The following is a 12,259-nucleotide window of genomic DNA, read 5'->3' as shown; positions in this document are numbered from 1 at the left end:
TAGGATTTGGTATGTAAGGTACAGGACACAATATGTATTGAGGACATAATAATTACCCATACATGACGTACCTACCCCAAATAGCAAGATGGAACAAGGGAAACAAAATGGACCTGATCTCGAGATTGGCCGCTTAACGAAAACTGGCCGAGAAGACCCTGGGCCTACCGAAACTGAAACTTCTAACGTAGGCAGGAACTGCTCGAGCAAGGCGTGCATTGTGCTAACGTAGGCAAGTTTTATGCTATACCTTTGGTTTCCTTTCTTTTGAACTTAAAACTTAGCTGCTTTGTTTCGCACTAAACGGAGGGGTTTATAAAAACATACGATAGCAATGGATAACGCTATTGATAACGTTCAATTTGAAGACAAGCTACCAGATCGTTATGTCTGTCCTCTGTGTAAAAAGGTTCTGAAAGATCCACTACAAACTTATTGTGGCCACAGATTTTGTTCGAGATGCTTGAAAGCTTCCGTAAGGTAAGTCAGAACGTTTACTGTCGTGTGAGCTTTACCTTAAGTTATGTTTTTGTTGTTTATTTTGTAGCGTGCTACAAGCGGTCAGCTTGGCGGCTAATTAATGTCCCATCGACTGTCAGTTTTTGTAATCGTGTTTTCCAATGATTGGTAAAACATGAGAAGTCAAAGCTACGTATATATTATTTTTCAATCCGCTGATTCACATTTACACTTGTGAGTTGCAGTGTTTTCGCAAAATGGATGTCTCCCTTAACATTTCTGAATTTGTTTACAGACATCGTTAAACGATTTTAAATTGACAGTTGTGAAATTGTAGATCGTCGTAGTAAATAACTGTAGTAAGACTGAGTGAAGCCCAAGTCGTGTCATATTATCCAAATTGGATGATTGCAAAGTGGAAATGACATTTGTTAATCACGAGTTGATTAATCAAAATGATGAAAAAACGGAAAAATATACCAGTTAACCTTAAGTTATACTTTTCAACAGAAAAACAAAAAACAGTTAATCTGGTATAATGTACAATAGTAACATGCCCATGTGATGCATACTATGTTTGATGTCTAGACTGTCCTATTAGCCCTTAAATCAGGCTGAAAACCAATCATGTTTTAGAATTTTGCTATTGTTATGATTAATTAACGAGGGTGTGTGCAATTAAATAAGTGTGTAATATAATGGGAGATGCACAGTCATAGCATGTTGCTTAGTGCTTTTCATAACCAAAGATGAAAGGAAGGACATATAGAAATGTATCATCTGAAGAAGGGAAGGTTCTGAGATCATGAACTACAGAAATATTCATCTTGTTTTGTTGGAGACATAAATTAGAAGGTGTGTTCTGTTTCCAATTTAAAACCCTTAAGTAATGGATGGATGACCTCTCATTAGCAGACATTATTTGAAGACTGGCTCTAGCTACCTTGTTGGGCAGTGTAATTTTAATGACAAATTCATTAAAGTTTGCCAACTTGCTTAACCCAGGGGAGTTGGGAAAACCATTGTAAACCATACTCATGATTTTTGGTTGTCACCTGTTACATGACTTGAAAAAAAGCATTTGTGAAAAGACAGCCATTGTGTGATTCATCTTTCTTCAAAGCATAATGACAAGGCCACTTTTAGTGACTAGTGTTGAAAACTGTCTGATGGCAATACCTTGAAAATTTAGGAAAGACTTGCAACATTCAAGTGTCACACTTGTTTGTACTTGAAGATTTGTGCCTAGGTTTTACTCAATCAGCAGTCCATGTCAGGACTTTCTTCTTCTGCTTTTGTTGTATATCACAATTAAATATTTCTTCCATGTTCAAACCAATTCTTTTCATGACAATAACCAATACATTACATATATTGCTTATTATCTAATATGTTATACTACCAGATACACAAACTCTTAGCCTGTTATGTAGTTTAAAATGTTAATAAATGACAATTTATGTTTCTCTTAAATGAAACCTTAAGTCTGGAAGGTCTGTGTCCAGTAGATGGAGAGAATGTGAATCCATTCTTTCAAGATATCTCTTGTCAGAGAGAAATATATCAGCTAATTTGTTTCTGCAACAATCATGATGTTGGCTGCACATGGAAGGAAAAGCTACAGAATCTTGAGGTAAGTTTCTTTTTTAAATAGATTAAGTCAAACCTCTACCACTCTTTCATTTTGGAATTAGTCATGTTTTGTGGAAGTGAAAGAACTATCTGCAGCTGTCCTTCTTAATCAGCTTCTGACCACCCATTTAGTTCCCATATTTTCTGCACACTTTGTTGACAGTTAGGTTGGGCACAAGATGATTTCTGGATGTAAAGTTGACAGTATGAGATAGTTCAGATTCAGTAACCTTACCTTTGCATTAATGGTATTATTTTAATGACACACACATCTATACTTCCTTGTCACCTCTTACATACATGTTGATGTTAATTGACATTTCAGTTGAGTATATTTTCTCTTCCTTTATTACTTTACAGGAACACCTAACCCAGTGTGATTATAGGAAACTTCCTTGTCCAAACTCAGGCTGTAACATCCAGTTACTGGCACAAGATCTGCAGGAGCACATAGAAAGGAACTGTTTATACAAGAAGATACCTTGTCAGTGGTGTGAAATGCTAATAACTGAAGCTGAACAAAAGGTGTGCTTTACAGAAATGAATCTTATGCTTCATGCAGAATTAACTAATGGTACCAGGGCATAGCCATCATTGCAAATCCCTTCTAGCTTGTGCATTCAACTTGTGAAATTTATTTAATTTACTATTAATTCTTCATCCTCTCCATTTTCAATTCTTCTTCCATTTTTCCCATTTCTCATCCATCCTAATTTCCTCTGAGATTTAAGTACATTTTTTTCACTTATTTTTTAAAGCCAACTTAATCTTAGGCTCCTTTGAGAATAGTTTGAGAGAAACCATGCTGTTATCATGTATGGTATTTTTGATTAAGGTGATTCCCTGGTTTTGCATTGCGCACCTCTACTGCGCATAACATTGCGACATCCAAGATGGGGGCCGCTTTTAAAGCTGGTATCATAAAAAAAGACAACAGAGGCCGGTTTTGCAACAACAAACCACTAAAGCACAGAAAATATGTATCAGATAAAACGAAAAATAGGTGTCCTGCTTATAAAAATCAAAATTTTGAAACTTCAGTAGGCGAGACTGGATTATGGGGAGAAACTCGTTCCAGTGCCCTCTCAGAAAAATGCACAGCAGAAGTGAATTTGTCACCTTCACCAAACAATTGCAGAAAAACAGGCATGGTGACCCCCCAGTTTTATTCCACGTATTGAAAGAAAATGCCATCCTCCATAATATATCCAACTTTGAAGATTTTTTCATTGTAGATGTTCAAATATTCTTTTCGAATAATTGTTGCAATGCGATGTTAGGTGTTTTGCCCGAGGGAGTAGTACTGGTCGGCAGGTGGGCCTATTACTTCACCACTTTGATGTTTTTGAAAATGTTTTAGTAGTTTACCACAACACTGTTGTGGGATCATAGGAGCAGAACATTCTTTTCGAATTCACTGGCTACTTTCTAGAAGTAGTGGGTACTTTACACTCTAGGAAGGATTTTCAATTCTGGTATCACAAGCTAACAGAGTTGTTTTTTATCATAGCCCAAAAACTCAAAAAGTAGCATGGTGACCCCAACTTTTTATTTTATATTTTGGATTAGCTTAGTGTAGTTAACAATTGTGCAAAGTTAAAAAGAAATGCCATTACACCTTCTTTTTTTAAGGAAATCACTGTAAGGTTGTGACCAATATCTGATGGTATTCTTGTCCACATTTTGTCAGGATCATGAGGAGACCTGCACAAGGTTCCCACTGTCATGTCCCGAAAGGTGTGATGAAGTGAATATACCCCGTGAGTTATTGGATGATCATATCCAGAATCACTGTCCTTTAGCCCAGATAGTTTGTCCATACAGTATGTCTGGATGCTCTTTTAAGGTGAGTCACGGAGACGCGTAAAGGAACTTCATGCCTTTAAACTGCATAATAAAACTATTATGTGGGGAATAGGTAGTACTTTTGCTGGTACTTATTAAGTCAGGTTTAGTTTCACCACAAACGTGAACCTACAGGGCCAGTTATTTAAACAAAGTTTAGACGTTATTTAACCAAACCGTGTTCTAATCTATCTTTAATTTAAATGAATCTTGTGAAGAGTTTGAAGCAGTGAAAGGAAATTTATTTAATGAAAACAGCTCTCTAATAGTGGAAAGTAAGGCCCATTGCTTGCGTAAAACTGCGGTTTGGGTCAGACCTCGTGTAATGGACCGGCCCAGAGCGTTTGAAAAGCTCATTAAGTGTTGAAAAGAAAAACAAGACCTTAAAAGGATTTCAATGAAAAGGAAAATTTTGTGAAACTTCAATTCCATTCTGCTGATTAGAACCCCCTGTCTTTTTTATCATTTAGTCTAAAGGCTATGCAGTCTCTCTTGTACAGAGATGTGACAGATCAACACCTCATCAAGAGCACATCAGCCATAAACGTAGGAAATCTCTTGAATGCTTATGCATTCCGTGATTTCCGGGCACTAAGGATTTTGAAGGGTTATGTTATTAACCCTTTCACTCCCAAAATCTCATTAGTAATTCTCCTTACTGACTGTCATGAAATTCTAACGATTTTATTTCAGAGAATTTGGTATTGTATCAACTAAAAATCCTCTAATTTGATGAAATACAAATTCTCATCACATTCACGTGAAGAGTGCACGCATTTGCGTGTAGTGCATGAGGGAGATCTTATTTATTTATTTTTTGGTAATACTTAATTGGGCTGGCCCAGTTCAGCTGTAAGGTAGTGAAATATTTATACTGCACGCGCGTAACTACACGCACCGAAAGTGTGTTTAACTCACGCGCATTACACGCACTTGACGCGCGCGTGGGGGTTTGTAGTACACGCGAGCGGCACTTGACTTATGCATGCATCGTCGCCCAATTATGATCGAGGTTTGCCTGCGCAGGCGTAATTTTAGCGAGCGAGTGCTCAGTATTTTCTAACGAAAATTATGGCCGCCATCTTTGGTTTTAATGGCAGCGGAAGGCTAGGGAGAGAAAGAAATTTGTACCAAGAGAGCGGTCGTCGGTCAAAAATCACGAGAAAGGTAGGGGTGGGGAAGTGAAATGAAAAAGACAGTGCCTCTGGTTTTTAATTTAACTCATTTTCATGAGGTTACCCGCCCTTTTTACGGAAATGCAGTGAAGCGCAACTAATCAAGGGTTGTTTGGCAATATAGCAGCCTCTTTGGGCAGGTGTCTTTTCGCCTTCCCCCTCCCCCTACCCCCACCGTCCACTCTAACTCCAAATCAAACATGGCCAAGCGGATAAACGATCGCGAGCGTATAACGTTAGCTCGCACTTATAAGACGCCTGCACTGTAGGCTAGAACGAGGTATTTTTTGTTTGATGATCTTGGAATGAAAGAATTCTGTTGAATATGAAAATTACTATTCTTATTATTATTATTATTATTTTTTTTTTTTTTTCTTGATTGCATCTAAGGGCCCCAGAAACGCCGTGGAAGAGCATTGTTCACAGCAGACCAAAGAACACCTGGACTTTACGGCTAGAAGTTTTACTAGATATAATGAAAAACTTTCAGAGATGGAAAAAACAACTAGGACTTTAACAACGGAGAAGCTTAGTCTACAGACACAGCTTGACGATCAAAGGGAAGCTCTTGCTAATGCTATGCGCGACATGCGTGTTATTACTACTAAAGTTGATCATATTGATCGGACCTTATCCGATCACAAGAACAACTTGAGTGGAATTCAGCAGAAGCTCGTCAGTTTATCCAATTTACCGTCCATAGAACAGGTGTCGGCGCAGCTGGAGGAATTTAGACAGGCAATCCGAGAACATGAAGTTTTAATTACAAGCTTAAAACGGGAAGCGACAAGGGTTGTGAATAACACTAGGGTGGAAGCAGGGGCTGAGCACGGTGCTGCAGGGTCCAGTTCATCGCGGCTCGATAGACACGAGCATCAGCTAGCATTGCATGATATCAATCTCGCCGAACAAGATATTAAAATTCAAATGCTTGAGGCCACATCCTATGAAGGAATGTATATTTGGAAAATTGATGTTTGGCCGAAAAGACTTCAAGAGGCGAAGAGCGGCAGGACGCCTTCCATATACAGTCCTCCGTTTTATGTAGGTCGGTTTGGATACAAAGTTTGTGCGAGAGCTTATCCGAATGGTGATGGCATTGGTAAAGACGAGTACATGTCTCTGTTTTTTGTAGTTATGAAAGGTGAATACGACGCCTTATTACCTTGGCCATTTCACCATAAGGTGACCTTCAGGCTGTTGGATCAGGGGGGTTCAGCGGATGTTACAGATTCATTCCGTCCTGATCCTAACAGTTCCAGTTTCAAGAAACCTACATCAGATATGAACATTGCGTCAGGCTGCCCGACCTTTATATCACATCGCACCTTACGGACCCGGGGATATGCTCGGGATGATACGTTATTTATTAAGGTAACAGTAGACACGGGAGGTCAAGTTTACTGAAGCGTATGTCGTCTATAAATAGATGTTCATATCATCGTGATCGACGCGTGATACGAAAGGGCTATCGGTAATTAAATGGCTGCAATTTCCAGTGAACCTCTGAAAAGAGAAACAATGGAAAACGGAAAACATGGAATGGAAAACGTGTTTCTAGAGAACATTATAATAACTCGACATGTAACATACTCTACATTGTAGTCGCACTTTCGTCGCACTGTGGCGAAGACGTTTTAAAGATAGGAGGTAAAATGAAACGTACATGTTTCTCATGAATAATCGATGATTGATCAAAGAATAAGATTTCTCTCTCTTCCTCCATCGAGAATGTACCCTGGTTGCGGCTGGTTACGTCATCATGCAGAATCTCCCAGAATTTGGCAAATTTCTGAAAGGAAACTAGTCGAGGGGGTCACTGGTAAAGTTTTGTCACCACTAGCTTAACATGAAAGGCGAGAATTTCTTGATAATGAATAATTTTTGCAGCGGATCGACCTATTTTATCATGCGCGTAGTAGCATTTATGTGATTTCAGTTTTCATCACTTACACGTTGTGAATCTTGAGAGTAAGTTTTGTAGAAATCGAAGTACACGAAATCGTCGTTTATCGTTACGTTATGTCATAAATTTGAGTTTTCATTTTTTTATGCGAGTTTCGATGCATATAAATAGTATTTGTTCGCTATTTTCTCGATTTCGTTTGGAATTTATTCACACCCTTAATTTTAGTTCGCATTGTTTTCCTTTTTTTACTTTGGACTGAATCATTAAGCATAAGTCGTGGGACCATGTTTGAAGTCGCTTGTGTACTTTCTTTGTTCGAGCGATTCGGCCTCTTCCTCCCCAAACAGCGCTGATTGGACCCCTTCTCTCTAAGGCTTGAAGTCTGGTCGTATATAAAAGCATTTGACGGGAAAGAACAACTATCACCAACGACTTTCAAAGATGTGTTTGAACACATGGAGCCCGAGCTATCTATGAGAGGTTACTTAATACTATATAGCTTTGTATATCCGCTCTGTGACTTTGTAAATAATAACGCAAATAAAATCTAACCTGCATAAAGTGTTGTGTGATTGTTTGTTCTCTGGTAGCAATTTCGGGCGATTTCGGTAAGTTTTAGCTGAGCTCTCATCATACTACCACCCCACTAAGAAGAAGGAAATGGAAGAAGGCTTCGTCAGACCAATGGACTGACCCGCTCTTGAAAATCGCTCGATTCTTAGACGAAACCACGTCTCCTTCCCTCGAGACTCAGCATTACGAAAGCCAGATGGTTGTCATTTAAGCTTATCGAAAAATATTTTACAAAAGTTCCGCCGTCGAGGAATCAATTCAGCGAGAGTTTCAAATGAAAAGCCACTTCCTGTAAGAACTTCCTGTGCAATTCGGAGACCGTTACGACACGGCCGGCCTCGACACGAGTCAAGTTTCGCTCAAAGAGCACCCCCAGGGTTTGATTTACCAGACAAATACTCAGCCACCCGTCAGGTGTCACCTGAGGGGTGCCCTTCGGTAAGGATATCGCTCTGACGAAGGGCTAACGCTCAAAACGTCAGCTTTTTTACTCTTTACGGTGGCTAATTTACGTTTTCAACCCAGTTGTTAACACTAAATCACCTGCTATACTCTCCCACAGATGCAGCACCACAGTTTCTTTAGAAACTTACCCCTTTATCTTCGGTAAGACCGCTGACCTTATACTGTAGTGTCGCGTCCCAAACCGGAGGGCACCTGGGAGAGCACGTGAGCATGTTCGTTTGACACAAGATGACACAGATCGTAAAACCGCTTAGGTAAGTACAGGTTGACCTTGTCGTGGCTATGGTTTCACAATCTATTAGTAGTTTTCAACTTTAAGACGTTACGGTAAGATGGATTTTGTAAAGGAAATTCCGTTACTCAATTCATAGCTCTTTTTGCACGATCATGCGGCGGGAACACTTAGGTGGGAAAGAATATTGCGTTGGACTCAAACATGATCCTCGGTAGCTTTCGAAATCTACTTTTTAGTTATTTGGAATATCTTTGTAACGATTAATTCTAATTTTTTCTCAACTTGTATATCCTAAATGTAGGTTTAATTCCATGAAGTTATAGAAGTGATTCTATCGAATGCGCGCAGAGGGAACCTGATCTCACCAGAGGTACGTCACCGTATTTCAGGATCAGTGCGTCTCAAAGGTTTGCGAACCATTTTCATTATGTCAGTGGTATTTAAGTTTCAAAGCCTACAGTTATTCTACTGCATTATTCAGACTAAGCTTCCTGTCCTTTAAGATGTTTTGATAATCTTTCTGATCTCGGCTTATATGTTTAATATAAGGTTGACAGTTGCATGATTGCCACAAACCAACCCTGAAGCCCCAATCTCTTCTCAAATGTTTTAAGGTTACATTATTGTTGCTCGTTTTCTTTTGCAAACTTGGAGGCATCTTAAGGAGCTTTCTTTTGTTGTGGTTTTTGTTGAGTTCTTTAGTTCCCATGTGTCGGGTCTTTGAGATGAGAACAGGTTCTCAGCATCTGTGCGGTGTCTCTTCTGTCATTGTGTACTTCTCCCAGCTGTCAAATGGCATTGCCTGCAGGTTTCCATACTGCTTCTGCTTGACCTGCTTCTACTGGACCTGCTTCAGTTTCCTGTTTGAGATAACTCTTATGAGGATGGTTGTAAGTCTTGCCTCTCTATCCAGGAGCTTGATTAAGCAGTTTAGAGACAATCCACACTGTCTACTCACACATCAATTCCAAGCATTGTGGCACCCCACAATGTTGTTGTTGGTTCTGATGGCCTGCTTGTAGATGCCCCAGTTTTTTGGTGGGAAAACCATAATTTTGATCCATTGTTGTTTGTTGTAGTTGACAAGTTGTGGTTGATCTGGTGGGTTTACAATCATTTTGTTTCATAGTTGGATCATTAATAATATTTAACTTTGTTTTTCGAGGGTGGCACTTGACAGTAAAAAATACTCATAAACTTGTGGCTCTCAAAAACAATTTGAAAATAAACACAAATACTTGAAAATAATGAAGTAATCAAGACTAGGTGATGAAACAATTAAAATATGAATGTTCTAAGGATTAATATAAAATATATTAGAATAAAATAGAATAGCCTAAGCCATAGTAAAGTGATGAACATCTTTATAGGACTCAAAAAAATACTTATATAAGATTTCTTTAAAATGTCTTAACTAGAGCTACTCTTAATTTCATTGGGAAGTGAATTCCAAAACCTAGTGGCTTATACTTGAAAGGTCCTAAGCACCTTCTGATTCTCCTTTATACTTTGGACAGATTAAATTTGAAGACCCATATCTACTTTGTCTTTCAGTAGAATGTATGTTGATGTTTCGTTTGAGTAATTCTAACATATAACCAGGATACACCCCATTCAAATGATTATAAACTAATGCCCATTGATTAATCTTAGCTTCATGAATAAAAGGTAGCCAATCGAGTTCTCTAAACAGATCTACACTATTTGCTCTAGTATCAGCATTGAGAATAACGCATGCAGCACACTTCTGTAGCCTGAAGACCTTATTTAAATTATCAACAGGTGTAGAAACCCACGCAGTAGAGCCATACATCATTATTTGTTTTATCATGGCATTGTAATAAAGAATTAGTTGATCTAAAGGTAAATTACACCTGATTTTTTTCAAAACAGCAATGCACTGTGTTAGCCCCTTACATAGATTATCAATATGGTCATTAAAATTAAGCTGAGTGTCAATAATTACACCCAACAGTTTATGAGACTGGACTTGTTTGAGTTCAACTGAGTTGACAAGGCCAGTGAGTGAGGTGCTGCTCATCTTCTTCTGTAGACGTTTGCCAGCTACTAACATAGTTTTAGTTTTGGACTCATTAAGTACCATTTTATTTTCTGTGGTCCATTGTGCCACGTTACCAACATCAGCTTGAAGAAATTTAATCAACATTAACATTAGCACTGATGCTAGTATCATCTGCATATATGTCTGCTGCTGAATGTTCCAGTGTCTCTGGTAGATCATTTATATATATAAGAAACAAGACTGGTCCTAGGATACTCCCTTGAGGCACTCCAAGGTTTGCACCTCTGAGAGTTGAATGACACCCATTGATGTTAACATTTTGTGTACGATCACTGAGATAACTTTCAAAGAGTGAAACATAATCATTATTGATGCTAGTAGCCCAGAGCTTTTGTATAAGAAGTGTATGATCGATAAGGTTGAGAGCATTTTTGTAGTCAATCATTACCAGGCAAGTAACATTGTCCTTGTCCAGATTGAGTAAAAGCTCATCAATAAGTCATATCAAAGCTGTCTAAGTGGAGAACAACTTTCTAAACCCAGATTGGAGTTTGTACAATATCCCGTTTGATGTCAAGAAGTCACACAGATGATCGCAAATGTGTCTTTCAAGTAGCATAAACAGGACTGGCAGGACTGAGATTGGCCTGTAGTTGTTACGGTCTGATCTGCTTCCATTTCCTTTATACACAGGCGTTACTTTAGCTACTTTCTAAGCAGATGGAAAGACCATATTTTATATGCACAGATTTAACAGTCTAGTCAGCAGTGATCCATCTAGAAAAAGGCAGTAGTGAGTCCAGGGACTCACACAGCCAAAATCCAGTGAGTCCCACAGGCAGGATTGTGAGTCCCACACTCATCGTTATATGAGTTGTACTTATGAATAACACATACAATTAAAAGAGGTCTATATTTTACTAGTTACTTTCAGGAGATTTTTCCAACTTTTCTTTGAGTTCATCATCAATTTCATCTGAAAGGCACTGTAAGATATCATCTGAAGTTGTGTAAGAATCGTAACTGATGTTGGTTTGTTTCAAAATTGCTATGTCCTCAAGCCCCAAATCGTGAAGAAGTTCAAGTAGCGATTTGAATTTTACTAGTGGGATGCTCTCTATATACAGCCTTTAAAAATTTAAAATTTTTTAACACACATTTAAAAAGCACCAGGACGGCTTTATTCTGCTTTGTTTCACCTTTTCTCAGGCTTCCTCCAATGACTTTCTTATCTCAGGGCCTTGAAGAGCCATCTTGTGTTCAAGGAGACCAGCATGCCAATTTAGTGTGGTGTTTTGAAAATTTCGGCACTGGGCTTCCTTACTCATTCTGTTCGATTTGCTAGCCTCTGAGCAGACTTTACAATACATATAATCTCCATTTTTTTCGTAGACCAACCATGATTATGTTTTGAGCCATGGCTCAAAAAATCTTTGTTCCTTACATTTCGCAGATTTCGCTTGTGCTGATTCTTCATTGTCTTCATTTGCCTTTGCCTCATCCTTCTCTATTGCAGTTGCTGCTGCTTGTTCTTGATGTTTACTCGCTTCAGGCCGTTTTCCAAATGAGCGTTTTGTTTGCCCCCCCAGGGGCTTAAGTTTTTTCTTCGGTGGCATTTAATTTTCAAGAATAACTATGTCCACCTTACAAAAGCAAGCAGGAAGAGACAGAAAGCACGTGTATGGAATTGATAAACAGACACTTCTGTAAAATACCGCTGATCATGAAAATTGAGCCTGTAGTGTCCAGAATGTGATGATGTTTGCTTTAGAATCATGTGCTGCTTACTTTGATATGTATTTTGAAATTTTTGATAATTAGAGAAGAAAAGTCATGAAGTCAAGATTGTAATTGAGAGAAGGTAATTTTTTTGCATCCAATGGGACACATCTGGTACTAAATTTGTGCATCTTTTAAGAAAATTATGAGTCTGAGATGCGGGA

At 38.6% G+C, this 12,259-nt stretch overlaps 1 protein-coding gene across 1 annotated transcript; it reads left to right on the top strand.

Moving 5' to 3' along the window:
* The first annotated feature begins 182 nt into the window (after positions 1 to 182).
* On the top strand, positions 183 to 7,582 carry LOC131784175 (TNF receptor-associated factor 3). Its single transcript, XM_059100977.2, has 5 exons — positions 183 to 480; positions 1,945 to 2,092; positions 2,452 to 2,616; positions 3,782 to 3,937; positions 5,502 to 7,582. The coding sequence occupies exons 1-5, from the start codon at positions 335 to 337 to the stop codon at positions 6,516 to 6,518; spliced, it is 1,632 nt and encodes a 543-aa protein (XP_058956960.2). The 5' UTR covers positions 183 to 334; the 3' UTR covers positions 6,519 to 7,582.
* The last annotated feature ends 4,677 nt before the right edge of the window (positions 7,583 to 12,259 follow it).

This window comes from Pocillopora verrucosa, chromosome 13 (genome assembly GCF_036669915.1).
Source record: "Pocillopora verrucosa isolate sample1 chromosome 13, ASM3666991v2, whole genome shotgun sequence".
NCBI lineage: Eukaryota > Metazoa > Cnidaria > Anthozoa > Scleractinia > Pocilloporidae > Pocillopora > Pocillopora verrucosa.
Note: the sequence above shows the minus strand (reverse complement) of the source record. Positions and strands in the feature narration are given on the sequence as shown.